The sequence below is a fragment of the Pelophylax lessonae genome (assembly GCF_965119305.1).
Source record: "Pelophylax lessonae genome assembly, chromosome: 4".
NCBI lineage: Eukaryota > Metazoa > Chordata > Amphibia > Anura > Ranidae > Pelophylax > Pelophylax lessonae.
This window is the reverse complement of record NC_138771.1, coordinates 500665945-500683114: the sequence shown is the minus strand read 5'-3', so window position 1 is coordinate 500683114 and position 17170 is coordinate 500665945. Positions and strand designations below refer to the sequence as shown.

General features: G+C 44.1%; 1 protein-coding gene across 4 annotated transcripts in view; it reads left to right on the top strand.

Moving 5' to 3' along the window:
* The window catches only part of LOC309553869 (potassium voltage-gated channel subfamily KQT member 1-like), a 137190-nt gene that overhangs the window by 67914 nt on the left and 52106 nt on the right, over positions 1-17170 (top strand). For all 4 annotated transcript variants that reach the window (XM_082255351.1, XM_082255348.1, XM_082255349.1 and 1 more), the window contains 4 exons: positions 3437-3527; positions 4470-4596; positions 11090-11168; positions 15044-15140. In XM_082255351.1, the coding sequence (XP_082111477.1) occupies positions 3437-3527; positions 4470-4596; positions 11090-11168; positions 15044-15140 (394 nt within the window). The remainder of the gene's footprint in view (positions 1-3436; positions 3528-4469; positions 4597-11089; positions 11169-15043; positions 15141-17170) is intronic.

Genomic DNA, 17170 nt, shown 5'->3' with positions numbered 1-17170 from the left:
TTTTTTATGGGTTGGGCTTAGCCCCTTAGTTCCAGTGAAGGGAACTCTTTCCAAGACATTTTGGACAATTTCATGCTTCCAACTTTGTGGGAACAGTTTGGGTATGGCCCCTTCCTGTTCCAGCCTAGCTGTGCACCAGTGACCAGTGCACAAAGCAAGGTTCATAAAGACATGGATGAGCGAGTTTGGGGTGAAGGAACTTAACTGACCTTAACTTGATAGAACACCTTTGGGATGAATTCGAGGGGAGACTGCGAGCCAGGCCTTCTCGTCCACATCAGTGCCTGACCTCACAAATGTATTTCTGGAAGAATGGTCAAACATTCCCATAGACACGCTCCTAAACCTTGTGGACAGCCTTCCCAGAAGAGTTGAAGCTGTTATAGCTGAAAGGGGTGGGCCAACTCAATATTGAACACTACGGACTAAGACTGGGATGCCATTAAAGTTCATGTGTGTGCAAAGGCAGGTGTCCCAATACTTTTGACAATATAGTGTAGATTCATACAGCTGAAGTTTTTACACCAAGTATATTATCCCCTCCAGAGTCTCTCTGTAATATTCCGCACTGTGCAGGCAACCTATCCCAAATGCCATAATGAGATAGGCACCTTCATCCGTATGGTAAACCTGCTACTTTATACAGCAGTTCTGGAGGGATGCTGTTGCTGATATGCATGTTGTAAGTTGACTGGTAGTCACTATAGACCTTCAATTATGCTGCTGGACATCTGTGACAATGCTTACACAACCTATTATGAACAGCTGTTTCTCTTTTAGGGCTTTCCGATCAGGTCCGCCTGTTGGATGCTCCATGCACCCCTATGGGGCAGCGGATGTCAGTGGCGACATCTCCGCTGACACCCACTGCTATCTGATCTGATCCTGTCCATAAAAACCTGCCCATGAAATCCAGACGGATGGAAACCTTATTTTCCATCCATCTGGTGGACCGGATCGGATGGAAACGGACAGGTGGTCCGTCTTCATCCAGTCTCCCATGGAAGAGAGCGGGGATCTGACAGCTCTGTCTCTGCAAAGTAAGCGGAGACGGACCTGTCATCTGCCTGCTTAGCGGGGATCGGCAGATCGAGTAAAATGGTGTCCGACGGGAGGAAAGCCCATGTGAAAGGACCCTTATGCTTCTCTAGCTAGGAAAACCATCCTTACCAAATGCGAGCTATTTGACCCTCCCACTTTACATCAATGAAGGTCTATGGTTAATGCGTGCTTACCATTTTACAAACATACTTTTTTGCAACACAACTGCCTTAACAAATGTGTGAAAATATGGGTGGCATGGGTTGAGGCAAGAGACCAGCAGTGTAATATATTGATATTATGGCTGGAAATATTTGAGGTCCTCAGGATTTTAGGCCGGTCTGTATTCATTCCTGACTATCCACTCGATATATGGTTTTGGTTCTTTCCTCCTTTTCATAGTTCTTTCTTGGCCCCCCTTTTTTTCCTCTTACCACCCCTTCTTTTGCTCCCCTTTCCCTCTTTTCCCCCTCTCTTTCTTTTTTCTCCTGATTGCCTTCATATTTCTTATATGAGGGTTTATAGGCAATGCTTACTTGAGTGTCTATATTATGATTCCTTATTTTGGATTATACTACTAGTGTTATTTAAAGTGGTTGTAAATTCTCCAACAAAACTTCAGCACATTGCACTTCTCATAAATAAACCTATTGATCACTGCCTGTGAAATCCTCCTTACTTGTTTCATCTGCTAGCGATCCATATTGTAAAGTATGATTACATGCGCTTCCCATCCTGTCATTCACGGCACGCTCTGTGTGCCATTTTACCATCCACCGCATGCCGTGTATGAGAGTTCCGCTGTCTGCGGCACAGCTATGCAGACTCACGAGACTTGGCTTTCATTCCCTGCTTCCTGATTACCTGCAAGCCTCTTTCTCAAGCCTCTTTCTTTAAATGATTGTCACTAAAGGTTTACTTCCCTTGTGACATCACACAGTCAGGGGGGAGTACACCTATAGTGACAGTCATCTAAAGAAAGGGGCTTGAGAAAGAGGTTTGGTTAATAAACGATCGCGCATACGCAAGATTTTAACAGGGGAATTAAGGAAGGGCAGAATGATGCCCAAAGATGAGTCAGAAAACAGTACTCAAGAAAGTGCCGCCGAATCCCAGAAGACAAATTTTTTACAAACGACTAAAAAACAGTAAGTAAGCAATGATTGTGTACATTATACTGTGCAAGGATTGCAAATATGTTTTTATATCTAAAGTCGCAAAAAGGAATGCAGACTTTACTTCTTTAATGAATACTGATTAAAGCCGGCCATAGATAGATCGAATCTCCACTGGTCCCTGCTGAACAGGCCGAGCTTCCATCCATCTATGGGCAGAAAAAAAAGGATAACTGTATTGTAAAGCCCCGTACACACGAGAAGAAATTCGGCCGGGAAATTTCGTCCGACGATCGATCTGCCGATTTTCGGATTGTTAGTATGGTCCTTTCGACAGCCGACTCCGCCTTTTTGGCTGACAAAATCATGATGTGCAGGCATTAAAGTTTTTGTCCTCCGTCAAAAAACGTCCGATTTTTGTCTCATTAGTACAGATTTTGATGGGGAAAAATCTTATGAGCAAGACTAGGCATGCTCAGAGACGAAAGAACACAAAGAAAGCAATCCAACACATGACATCACTTCTGAAGTAGAATTCTGTCGTACGGGAAAATTCGTGTGCAGTCTAGGCACATTCCAACCAACAGACACCACTCTAGACAAAAGACGGACGACCTGTCGGCGGAAATTCGTTGCGTGTGTACGAGGCTTTAGAAACATTGGTGCTATCAGTACTGATTTTTCTGAAAATGCTGATTGCCTGGCTGTTTGTGGTTTGAGCACTTCGAGACATTGACCTTTTTCAAAACTGGGAACATTGGAGACTCAATGAATCGTTTTTAAAGTGTTTCCATTTATTTTACAATGAGACCAAAAAAAGCCAAGCAGCATAACAAGTCTTGCCTGAAGCTAAACTCTAGGCAGATATAAAGACACACATGTATTTAGCTTTGTAACTAGAAATACATCATCACTGGATTTCTCTTAAATTAAGCAGTGTATTTACGTGAATCTGACCTGGTATCAGCCTCAGCTAAAGTGTGAGAAGAAGAAGCCCAAGAAGCCAATCTGTACATGAGCTGACAAGAAGCATGATAATAGAGAGAACAGAGTGAGCATTCATCACTGTACTGCTTCTCGTTTCACTGTCCAGTCAAAGGCTGGGGCGGGTCCAGGATAACCCAGACTCAGAGGAAGCGTGTTTATTGATGCTGGCCATGATCTGATCAATTTTAGTTCTCCAAATCCATCTCATATTATAACCTTACATCCTGTAAAATAGTGCTCTTAGAATCAAGAAGATCGAATTGTTCAGTGATAATTCTCTGTTTTATACACAGGTTCCTCCTCGTTCTTATATGTTTAATATTCAGTGTCCTCTCCACCATAGAACATTACTCTGAATTTGCCACAGGAACTCTGTTCTGGATGGTGAGTAGCAGAAACCCTTTGAACAACCTAGGTTTCCAGCAGTGCAGAGTATTTCAGGAGAGGAGCATTCGAGGAAGGAGTAGAGTCCCCTAGCAGTGAATAGTATTTCAGGAGAGGAGAGTTAGGGGAAGAAGCAGAGTATTTCAGTAGGGGAGAGTTAGATAGAGGAAGGAGCAGAGTCCTCCAGCAATACAAAGTATTTCAGTAGAGGAGAGTTGGCTAGGGGAAGGAGCAGAGCTCTCCAGCAGTGCAGAGTATTTCAGGAGAGGAGAGTTAAATAGAGAAAGGAGCAGAGTCTTCCAGCAATACAGAGTATTTCGGTAGGGGAGAGTTGGCTAGAGGACGGAGCAGAGCCCTCTAGCAGTGCAGAGTATTTCAGGAGAGGAGTTAGATTGAGGAAGGAGCAGAGTCTTCCAGCAGTGCAGAATATTTCAGGAGAGGAGAGTTAGATTGAGGAAGGAGCAGAGCCTTCCAGCAGTGCAGAGTATTTCAGGTGAGGAGAGTTAGATAGATAAAGGAGCAGAGTCCTTTAGCAGTTCAGAGTATGTCAGTAAAGGAGAGTTAGATAGAGGAAGAAGCAGAACCCTCCAGCAGTGCAGAGTATTTCAGGAGAGGAGAGTTAGATAGAGGAAGGAGCAGAGTCCTCCAGCAGTGCAGAGTATTTCAGGAGAGGAGAGTTAGATAGAGGAAGGAGCAGAGCCATCCAGCAGTGCAGAGTATTTCAGGAGAGGAGAGTTAGATAGAGGAAGGAGCAGAGCCCTCCAGCAGTGCAGAGTATTTCAGGAGAGGAGAGTTAAATAGGTCGAAGGAGCAGAGCCCTCTAGTAGCGTGGAGTAATTCTGGTGACAAGTGTCAGTAATGTGTTGCTGACTTTTTAGCCTGGTGTGTCATTAATCATTCTTTCTTTCCTCACCTTTATCTTTTTCTCTGTTTTCTCTACAGGAGATTGTACTGGTCGTGTTTTTTGGTGCCGAATATCTTGTACGTCTGTGGTCAGCCGGCTGCCGCAGCAAATATGTGGGTTTCAGGGGGCGAATACGTTTTGCTAGAAAACCCATCTCAATAATCGGTGAGAGCCTCTTTTACTGTGTCCGGGGTTCCATTATAATGGTAGGACTTGCTGCTGGGTTATCTATCAGACAAAAGAATCCAATGAGGTTTAAGGCCCGTACACACGATAAGAAAATCTGAAGGGAAAATTCGTCTGACGACCGATCTGCCGATTTTCGGATTGTTAGTATGGTGCTTTCGACAGTCGACTCCGACTTTTCCGCTGACAAAATCCTGATGTGCAGGCTATAAAATTTTTGTCATCCGTTATACAAGTCTGATTTTCGTCTCATTAGCACAGATTTCGACGGAAAAAAATCTTAAGAGCAAGACTGGGCATGCTCAGAGACGAAAGAACGCATACAAAACAATCCAACACATGACATCACTTCTGAAGTTGAATTCTGTCGTACGGGAAAATTCGTATAAAAATAACCTCTTCACTTTCCACATCAGACTAGCATGCCACAAAAAACGGACGACAGATCGTTCGATAATCTTATCGTGTGTACGGGGCTTTAGTCAGTCAAAATTGCATGTTTAAATCTGAATTGTGAGAGGTTGCTATAGACAGCTGCACTCTGCACATTGTCTTTGACAGAATTGTTGAATACCCATCACAGAGTACAAAGAAAGGTCTACTCTAAAGCCTCGTACACACGCAGCGAATTTCCGCCGACCGGTCGTCCGTCTCTTGTCCAAAGTGGTGTCTGTTGGTTGGAATGTGCTCTAGACTGCACACGAATTTTCCCGCATGACAGAATTCTACTTCAGAAGTGATGTCATGTGTTGGATTGCTTTGTATGTGTTCTTTCATCTCTGAGCATGCCTAGTCTTGCTCATAAGATTTTTCCCCATCAAAATCTGTACTAATGAGACGAAAATCGGACGTGTTTTGACGGAGGACAAAAATTTTAATGCCTGCACACCAGGATTTTGTCAGCCGAAAAGTCGGAGTCGGCTGTCGAAAGCACCATACTAACAAGCCGAAAATCGGCAGATCGGTCGTCGGACGAAATTTCCCGGCCGAATTTCTTCTCGTGTGTACGGGGCTTAAGGGATTACTGCTAAGCATTTATTGTCACCTAACATTGCAAAATACAAATTGCAGTATGTGCACAAATAAAACATGCTGTTAGTGTCTCCCCATGTCTAAGTGGCATTAAGGATAAGCCAAATTTGTAGATTTATTGCCCCAAAATTTTCAGCAAAATCAGGAGATTTTGACAAAAATGTTGTCATTGGGGTTCAAGGGGAAGGTGAAATGAAGGTGGTTTTGGTGTGTTTTGTAAAGACCAATTAACTTTCAGTCTAAATCAAATAAAAATATTCCAAGTGCATCAAAACAGAAGGTTTGCAAAGTCTTCTATTTGTTTTCTTTAGAAAGCAGCCACACCCTGAAGGGAAAAGCCTGTCCCCTGACAGCATGTTGCAGAGAAGGACTCTTGCTCTCTATGTGGAAGCAGTGGCTTCTCCGGAGAGATCCATCACAGCCAGACCTTTAACTCTGCAATCAACAAAGCTTATTCCTCTTCCTGACTCAAGCTCTAGCTCTGACTTAGCAAGGGAAGCCCCTCATAATAGACATGGCAACAGACCCGGGAACTCAGCCCAATAATATTGGGAACCACCAATATAGGGCACACTGGTTTTACAGAGCCAGGAACTCAGTGCAAGGGTGTTGTGATGGGTATTCAACAGCTCTGTCAAAATGGGTACAGCAGGTGTGCAGACCTGGGAACTCAGTGTAGGGATGGGGGAACCCTTCATAATGGGAAAAGCAGGTGTAAAAAACCTGGGAACTCAGCCCAGGGATGGTGTCAACCTCTCGTAATAAGTACAGCGGATGTGTAGATTTGGGAAATCAGCACAGAGGTGGGGGGAGCCCCTCACAAAGGGCACTACACATGTGCAGACCTAGGAACTCAGCACAGGAATGGTGGGAACCTCTAATAATGGGCACAGCAGGTGTGAAGACCTGAAATCTCAGTGTAGGGATTGTGGGAATCTCCATAATTGGCATAGGAAGGGTGCGGACACAGAGACTCGGCACAGGGCTGGTGGGAGCCCCTCATAATTGGCATAACAGGTGTGAAGACCTGGAATCTCAGTGTAGGGATTGTGGGAACCTCCATAATTGGCACAGGAAGGGTGCGGACACAGAGACTCGGCACAGGGCTGGTAGGAGCCCCTCATAATGGGCGCAACAGGTATGAATACCTGGAATCTCACTGTAGGGATTGTGGGAACCTCCATAATTTTCAAAGGAAGGGTGCGGACACAGAGACTCAGCACAGGACTGGTGGGAGCCCCTCATAATGGGTAAAACAGGTATGAATACCTGGAATCTCAGTATAGGGATTGTGGGAACCTCCATAATTGGCATAGGAAGGTTCGGACACAGAGACTCAGCACAAGGCTGGTGGGAGCCCCTCATAATGGGCACAACAGGTGTGAAGACCTGGAATCTCAGTGTAGGGATTTTGGGAACCTTCATAATTGGCACAGGAAGGGTGCGGACACAGAGCCTCAGCACAGGGCTGGTGAGAGCCCCTCCTAAGGGGCACAACAGGTGTGAAGACCTGGAATCTCAGTGTAGGGATTGTGGGAACCTCCATAATTGGCACAGGAAGGTGCGGACACGGAGACTCAGCAAAGGGCTGGTGGGAAGCCCCTCATAATGGGCACACAAGAAGCTGTCATCATCCATCATGTACTGAAATATGAGTTTTGAGTGGACCATGGTTGTATTTGATGATATAAATAGCTGCTCATCTTACAGCTGTGTACAGCCTCCTAATTAGAGCGGAGGTCTTCTTTAACCTGTCAAGGAAATCTATAGGCAATGATGAAGGACAGAGTATAGAAGACAATAGAGTGCCATAAGATATACGTATAGGGTCTCCGTCCTGGTGATAGACACGAGGGGATACGGCTCTCACAACATGCACTGATGAGAGACGTTTATACCGTGTAAGATTAGCTTTCAAAGACAATGCTGCTTGCCGATTGTAAGCAACAGCTAGTTTTACAGTGGAGAAATATGAAATTGAGCTTGCAAAAATAATTTTACAGCATTAGTCTGAATATCAAAACATTAAAGGGTCATGGTACTAGTTATGGGTGCATTACACTCCCTGTTAAAATCACTCAGATGTGAGGTGTCAGCCATTTAAGAGCTCGAAAACAGCATCGGAAAGCTGAAAGCTAGTATTTAAATATGGAACTTACTTTTAAAGCTGAACATACAGTAATGATCGAAAGTTTGGGCACCCCAGGTAAAAATTTGTATTAATGTGCATAAAGAAGCCAAGGAAAGATGGAAAAATCTCCAAAAGGCATCAAATTACAGATTAAACATTCTTATATGTCAACAAAAGTTAGATTTTATTTCCATCATTGACACTTTCAGAATTACAGAAAACAAAAAAATGGCATCTGCAAAAGTTTGGGCACCCTGCAGAATTTATAGCATGCACTGCCCCCTTTGCAAGGCTGAGACCTGCCAGTGTCATGGATTGTTCTCAATCATCATCTGGGAAGACCAGGTGATGTCAGTCTCAAAGGTTTTAAATGCCCAGACTCATCTGACCTTGCCCCAACAATCAGCACCATGGGATCTTCTAAGCAGTTGTCTAGAAAACTGATACTGAAAATAGCTGAGGCTCACAAAGCTGGAGAAGGCTATAAGAAGATAGCAAAGCGTTTTCAGATGTCAATATCCTCTGTTCAGAATGTAATTAAGAAATTGCAGTCATCAGGAACAGTGGAAGTTAAAGCAAGATCTGGAAGACCAAGAAAATTATCAGACAGAACAGCTCGCAGGATTGTGTGAAAAACAATTCAAAACCCACGTTTGACTGCACGATCCCTCCAGAAAGATCTGGCAGACACTGGAGTTGTGGTACACTATTCCACTATAAAGAGATACTTGTACAAATATGGTCTTCATGGAGTCATCAGAAGAAAACCTCTTCTACGTCCTCACCACAAAAATCAGCGTTTGAACTTTGCAAATGAACATATAGACAAGCCTGATGCATTTTGGAAACAAGTTCTTTGGACCGATGAGGTTAAAACATTTTGGCCGGAATGAGCAAAGGTACGTTTGGAGAAGGGGCACAGAAATTAATAAAAAGAACCTCTGTCCAACTGTTAAGCATGGGGGTGGATCAATCATGCTTTGGGGTTGTATTGCAGCCAGTGGCACAGGGAACATCTCACGAGTAGAAGGAAAAATGGATTCAATAAAATTTCAGCAAATTTTGGATGGTAACTTGATGCCATCTGTGAAAAAGCTGAAGTTAAAGAGAGGATGGCTTCTACAAATGGATAATGATCCTAAACACACCTCGAAATCCACGGGGGATTAAATCAACAGGCGTAAAAAGGTTTTGCCATGGCCTTCACAATCTCGTGACCTCAACATAATTGAAAATCTGGATAGACCTTAAAAGAGCAGTGCGTGACAGACAGCCCAGAAATCTTAAAGAACTGGAAGACTTTTGTAAGGAAGAATAGGCAAAGATACCTCAAACAAGAATTGAAAGACTCTTGGCTGGCTACAAAAAGCGTTTACAAGCTGTGATACTTGCCAAAGGGGGCAGTACAAGATATCAACTCTGCAGGGTACCCAAACTTTTGCAGATGCCATTTTTTTGTTTTCTGTAATTTTGAAAGTGTAAATGATGGAAATAAAATCTAACTTTTGTTGACATATTATAAGCACGTCTAATCTGTAATTTGATGCCTTTTGGAGATTTTTCCATCTTTCCTTGGCTTCTTTATGCACATTAATAGAAATTTTTACCTGGGGTGCCCAAACTTTCGATCACCACTGTAGAACAGAACACACTCACCGGCCACTTTATTAGGAACACCCGTTCAATGGCTTGGTAACACAAATTGCTAATCAGCCAATCACATGGCAACAACTCAATGCATTTAGGCATCTAGACATGGTGAAGATGACATGCTGAAGTTCAAACTGAACATCAAAATGGGGAAGAAAGAGGATTTAACTGACTTTGAATGTGGCATGGTTGTTGGTGCCAGATGGGCTAGTCTGAGTATTTCAAAAACTGCTGATCTACTGGGACAACCATCTCTAGAATTTTCAGAGAATGGTCCGAAAAGGAGAAAATATCCAATGAGCGACAGTTGTGTGGACGAAAGTGCCTTGTTGATGTCAGCGATTGAGGAGAATGGGCAGATGATAAAAAGGCAACAGTAACTCAAATAACCACTTGTTACAACCAAGGTATGCAGAATACCATCTCTGAACGCACAACACATCGAACCTTGAAGCAGATGGAATACAGCAGCAGAAGAAGACCACACCGGGTGCCAATCCTGCCAGCTAAGAACAGGGAATTAAGGCTACAATTTGCACAGGCTCACCAAAATTGGACAATAGAAGATTGGAAAAATGTTTCCTGGTCCTATGAATCTCAATTTCTGCTGCGAAATTCAGACTGTAGGGTCAGAATTTGGCATAAACATGAAAGCATGGATCCATCCTGCCTTGTATCAACGGTTCAGGCTGGTGGTGTAATGGTGTGGGGGATATTTTCTTGGCACACTTTGGGCCCCTTAGTACCAATTGAGCATTTTTTAAACTCCACGGCCTACCTGAGTATTGTTGATGACCATGTCCATCCCTTTATGACTACAGTGCACCCATCCTCTGATGGCTCCTTCCAGCAGGATAATGCTCCATGTCACAAAGCTCAAATCATCTCACCACTGGTTTCTTGAACATGACAATGAGGTCACTGTACTCCAATGGCCTCCACAGTCACCAGATCTCATCCAATAGAGCACCTTTGGGATGTGGTGGAATGGGAGATTCGCATCATGGATGTGCAGCCGACAAATCTGCAGCAACTGCGTGATGCCATCATGTCAATATGGACCAAAATCTCTGAGGAATGTTTCCAACACTATGCCACGAAGAATGAAGGCAGTTCTGAAGGCAAAAGGGGGTCCAACCCAGTACTAACAAGGTGTACCTAATAAAGTGGCTGATGAGTGTAAGTAGCTGGATGTGTCCTGGTATCACCCCCCACTCTTAGTGGGGGGGGGGGGTAAAATACTGAGCCAATCAGGGCTCTATTGCTTTGCCAAGCGCTGTCAGTCTAAAGCTGGATACAAACTATACAATTTGTTTAGATTTTTTTCTTTTGATTTACCAAAACCATATAATATGAGGTCAAATCTAAACACTTTCAATTTGTATGCAACCAGGCAGACCCTCGCACTATATAGTTGAAGGTAAATCTAAAGGAAATCTAACAAAAGTTGTATAGTGTGTATCCAGCTTAAGACGTCATTAGGTAATTGCTGCAGCAAGTCTTGGGAGTTTTAATGCATCAGGTGCCCGGCTGCAAAACAAAGAAACACTTTTGTAAATTAGGTTACTATAATGCAATCCCTGCGTGAATATTGCCTGCTGGTGATCAGAATATCACAAAATATACAAGGATTTTCACCCTTTCTCCTCTCACCCTCAGATCTCATCGTGGTCATAGCCTCCATTATCGTGCTCAGCGTCGGCTCCAATGGGCAGGTCTTCGCCACGTCTGCAATTAGGTTGGTGAGTTTATTGGGGTCCAGAAATGATGGCGTTCTGAAGTTCAGATTTGCCATTGAGCAAGCCGAGCTGCCATTAAAATTCACACTTCACATGTATTAAATAAATCGTTATTTTAAGTAAAAAAAAATAAAAATTCACAGTCCAGGGATAAAATGGTAACAAATTTACTAGTCATTTATGCGGGATCCTACATAAAAAAAAACCATGAAATGGCCTGTAAGGTGCTTGTGTTTACACACGTATGGATGCATAAACATCCACACAGTATTAGGAGCCGGTTCACATATATGTGATGACAGACATTGCATGTGATTCGGAGCGCACTGCTCTTCAAATCACATGCAATGTCTGTGCGATGCAAATTCAGCCATACAGATTGTATGGCTGAATTCGCATCGCATTTGGACACAACTAGCACAGGACCCTTTTTTGGGTCCGCACCATAATCGGATTGCATCCGTGCTCACACCTATGCTATCCAATTCATGTCCAAAGTGACAGTTCGCATTGCGATATGCAAACTGATCTGGGGCTGTCGTTAACTTTGTATTGACACCCCCAGCGATTCACATATGGCAGTATGAACTGCCTGCGAGTTGAATGCGAACCCACAGTGGATTTGCAGGATTCCCGCATTGCATGTGTGTGAATCGGGAATTAGATGCATAAAATTCTGCCTCAATTTCAATAAATTGAAGCAGGTACGTGTGTACGCATGAACTTGTATTTACATGCATAAATGACTGCCCTCAGATGTGGATTTTTCTATTTTTATTTTAGGTATTTGATCACAACGCAAGTTTACTGTGTGCATGGCCTATAGTACTGCGCTTAGATCCATAAGTGCCGGTTCACACTAGTGCGATGCCAGACATCCTATGTGAAGCACACCGTTTTCCTGTGCAGATCACATGCGATTTCTGTGCGATGCGATTTCAAACTATATGGCTGAAATCATATTGCATTCACACCAAAATGGTGCAGGACCCTTTTTGTGGTTCGCACTGGAATCGGATGGAATAGGTGTGAACACCCATGCAATCCGATTTGTTCACCATTTCACAGTTTGCTCTGCGATCTGCCAACCAATCTTAGGTGTCATTAACTTTACATTGACACCCCCAGGGATTCGCAAATCTCAGTGTGAACCACTGTGCGATTCCAGTGCGATGCGGGAACTGGCACTGAATTGCAGGGTTTCCCTCATTACACCAGTGTGAACCGTGACTTGGTGTGTTCACATGTGTGAATGCAGCCGTTCGGAGATTAGATGCCAGAACCTTGGCAAGGGGGTTCCTGCGATTACCTGTGACAGGCAGTCCCATGGAAAACAATGGGAGGCTGCCCGCTCTCACAGCTAACCACATCCACTTGTAGTATCTTAAGCTGCGACCATTTATGAATGATTGGCCCTGGACTCAGGCAGTCTGCATCCAGGGTTGATCACTAGCATGCGATCGCTGCATGAGTGATTACATGCGAGTGGGCACAACTGACTGTGAGAGCTGACAGACTCCTATTGCTTTCCATGGGCCTGCCTCTCGCAGCTAATCGTGGGAACCCCCACTGGGATTCTCTTATCCAACCCCCAGCAGGTGAATTTGCAAGTGTGAATGCACCCTAGAAAAACACAGTACAGATAAAAATGCTGTGTGAGCCCTAAATGCACATATAATAGAATGTATAACATAAAATAATATTTTAAAATGAATGGTCTGGCATCTGCTTTTTTAAGGGCTCCTTTACACCATGTCCCTTGATCTGTGCTGATTTAGACTCAACGCAATGACATATAGAAAAACTTTGTTTCTATGAGCCCTGTTCACACTACAATGCTGCATTGAGGTGCGTTACAGTGTATTACATTAAAATGCAACATGTATGCATATAATGCATCACAATGCACGTCATTATGTTAATACAGAACATTGCAACGCACTGCATAGGGTTTAATGAAGTGTCATTTTGTTACACTTTAACACTTTAATAAAGTTGAAAAAAGAACTAAAAATTAAACATTCTGATACATTGTAACAAAGCACCATACTACCCCTACACAAGACACATCAGCATGCATGAGTTATATGGGCCATAACGCCTGCAGACTGGTGTGATGGAGCACTAAGCTGCATCATGCTTTTTCAGGACAGCCATCAGAAATTTTGGGGCCCCTTACATAGCTTTAAGACTACCCCCCCCCCCCCAACATTCCAGGGCCAGAAGAAACTGTGGCCATACTGGCACCTCCTGGATTGATGTACCACCTCCTCACCTCCCCCACAAATGCCACTGCCCGCCCCATCCTCTGAGGTTATGGGGATAGGCAGGACAGGTAGGGTTCTGTGTGTGCCCCTGGGAGAGCCGCTCTATCACTCCCACATTTACAAGTGACAGCAGTGAGCAGCAAGCAAGGGGTCAGAGGTGGTGAAGCCTCTGGGGCCCAGGCCCCCTACATGTGCATGGGCTGTGCCTGTTAACCCACTAATTTGTCTTAATGCTTCGTGTGAAGTCATTGGACAGAATAGAACACAAACGCTCAATGCATTTGAAGGTCTGGAATAGGGCCCAGGACCCCAGTGCTGCAAAGACCTGTCTTCAGGTTGTGGATACTATAGCAGTAGAGGCTTATCATTGATCATTATATCATAGTACAGAGTATTTCTTTCACTTAGCTATTAATCAATTATTTTACATAACACTTGTAGCACCTCCCTAGGTAGGTGCTAGGCAAAGCATATATGTGACCCTGTTCTGCTTATCAGGAGGGTCTGATCTGTTAGTTAGCCTGTCACATGCTTCCAGGTGTGACCTGTTGAGTCTGGGGAGTCTCCCCACTGTATCCAATGAGGGACCTTGTTGGACAGTGGAGGAAACCTAGCCAATAGCACATCAGGGTTTTTTGACTGTCCCAGTGGGTGGGCATTGTTGCAATGCATCCTGGGATTGGGAATAAATCCAGAGGGAGCATGTGACAGGGGGTCTTTGGGCGGGAAGCCAGGTCCCAGTAGGAGGGTGATGGCTGTCTCCCCTCCTGTTGCTGAGGAAGGTGGTCCACGCAGTCGGCATAGGGACCAGGGGCTGAGCTGTGCTGCAAGTGGAGCTGCTGGGCAGAATACTCCTGGAAAAACAGTATTGTGAGTACTCAAGAATCTGCCCAGGGGTCTGCCTAAGAGAGGGGACCACTCCAGAGGGGTAAAGGGGATCCAGAAGTCAGTTAACCCAGAGTGATACAGTAAAGGGGGTGCCAAGTTGTTAAGCCCTGAAGATTAGGGTGCCAGGAAGGTCCCGGATGTTGCTCAGCAGTGCAGTCTACTATAAAGGACAGCTACCTCAGGAAAGGAGTGCCTTAGGAAGCTAAAAGGACTCTTCCACAGTCAAAGCCAAAGTAAGCACCCTAGCCGTGACTAGCTCAGTCAGCGTTAACCAGCATTTTCTATATCGTCCCAGCATATTGTGCATAGTTCAGTTTAATTGGAGTTTCCCACCCATCACTTCTCTTATCCAAGTTCCTAATAAAACATAAAAACCAAAGAAACTGGACTGGTCCTTGTCTGAGGTAAAAACACTTGGAAACATATCAGAATGTTCTACAGTTACTAATGGTAACCCAGGGGAACCCACACACAGCAGCTCCTATGGGAGTAGTGCTACACACTTAAAGTAGAACTCCAGGCACATGCTCATATATAGTACATTCATTCAAAAACAGCCACTGGTAATATCTATATTACTTGAGATTTATTTTTATATTTATATACAATCCTCAGCATGGCAGGTTTTTTTAAAGAGTGAATCAGTTATTGAATAGTAACTTTTCTGGTTGGTATTGTACATGACCCTGAATCTTCAATGTGTGACTTTCGCTCTGCAGGGGGATTCGATTCCTTCAGATACTTCGTATGTTACATGTGGACCGCCAGGGAGGAACGTGGAGGCTGCTAGGATCTGTAGTTTTCATCCATCGCCAGGTGAGGGCACTGTGCTGTATGAACCCGATGCCTGGTTGGCTGTTCCAGTATAGTGGTATGCCAGCACTTCCAGGAGTGGGGGAATGTGACAATCTCTTCTGCCTCAGAACTTGGTGCATGAGTGGCCAATTGCCAGGCTGGACCCATGTCACATGGGGATGTAAGGGAGTGTATACTCAGTTGCAGATTGCATGGGAATTTTCAGGTTCTGCAGGGGCAGGGATGTGCAGAACATTATAGACTCCTAACAGAGCCTTCTATCAAGTGAAACTGTTACTTTGCCTAGTGAAGGTGAAGCACGGGTTTACTTTAACGTGTTGTTTCTACCTTTGCAGTCATATTTGCTCCTATTCACAAAGCATACCTAAAAATAATTTAAAAAAATATCCTTATCTTTCTAGTTGTTTCTTTGATGACGGGTTATACAAAGAACTCTACAGGCAGCTTCTGTTGTTTAAAATGTGCAATAAGGGGACAGATTGAGGGACAGTTTTTTGGTAATGTACAATGCAGGACACAAGCCTTGAGATCTTTAACCATTTCTTAGGACAGACAGTGTGCATATCTAGCTTACAACTGATAATGAAGAGTTACCAGCACAGAAGAGACACAAATAATTATGGTAAACATAACTCCACAGCCTCCCTTGAACATTACTTACAGTAAAAAGGGAGTATTTTTCAGAAATAGCTAAGCAGCAACTATTTTTTTATGCTATGTGAAAGGGAAGATGTAACAAATATTATAAATTAGGTGTTATCCCAATTTGGCTACAAAATAGAAAATAAACTAGCTGTACTCCACTGCCCAGTCCCAGGTTGAGGTGGGCTCCTGGCCAGGTTATAATGGTCAGCTGCAGGGAGGTCAGAGAGAAAGCAGGTTCTGGCTTTACTGTTTGGCTGGGGTGCCTGGATCAAGACTGACTGGATAAAATAACAATTGCTTTGGCAAGAATGATAGAGCACTTATCTGTAATTCATTTTATTTCATGTGTTTATAGCTTTGACATGTCAATGATTTCTTGCCCATGGAGGACAATAGAGGCTCGAGGCAATAGAGGCTGAATTTAATTCTGCTTTCCAGAGTTGCTATTACCTGCCTTCCCTTTCTTCCAATATTGCAACATGGATCAGCCTCTGGAGTAAAGAGACGTGGCCCTTTGTTTTCTCCAAGCTTACAGGGGGCTGAGGATGCTTTTCCCATCCCCATGTGACACCTCTTGTATCTTATGATCGGCTGCTCAGCCACCTAGCATTGAACTGTAGGAGGAAGGGGAGACAGTCACATGCTGCCCCATACCCAGAAGTACTGGGTGCTTCTTTTCAGGGGAGGGCTGGCAGCCTTAGGCCTGGGGGGCAAATCTAGTCAAGTGGCCCGTTGAACCACCGAATCAGCTCACCATCCATGCCCATCTGGTTTTTATAGCGGGTATTGATGTTGTTATGAAACAAGACCAATATGACCCCGATCTCGTTAAAGAGCCGATGCCGCGGCTCATTGCACATGTGATTGGCTGTGTCCAATCACAGTGGATCATGTGTAAAATGTGGAGAGCCAGATCAGTGGCATCTCCTCGCAGGGGAGACCTGTACAGATAATCAGAGCACAGCATTACAGTGCAGCCTCAGCAATGCCCAGCAAGTGACGCCAATCAGTGCTACCTTTCAGTGCCTGCTCATCAGTGCAGCCCATCATTGCATCAGTGCCACCTATTAGTGCCCCATATTAGTGTCTCCACATCAGTGCCACCTAGAAAAATGTTTTAACCACTTCTGGAGCGGACGATTTTCCCCCTTAATGACCAGGCCATTTTTTGCGATTCGGCACTGCGTTATTTTAATGGACAATTGCGTGGTCGTGCGATGCTGTAACCAAATAAAATTGATATCCTTTTTTTTCCTCACAAACAGAGCTTTCTTTTGGTGGTATTTGATCACCTGTGCGATTTTTATTTTTTGTGCTATAAACAAAAAAATGTGACAATTCTGAAAAAAACAATATTTTTCACATTCTGCTATATAACATTCACA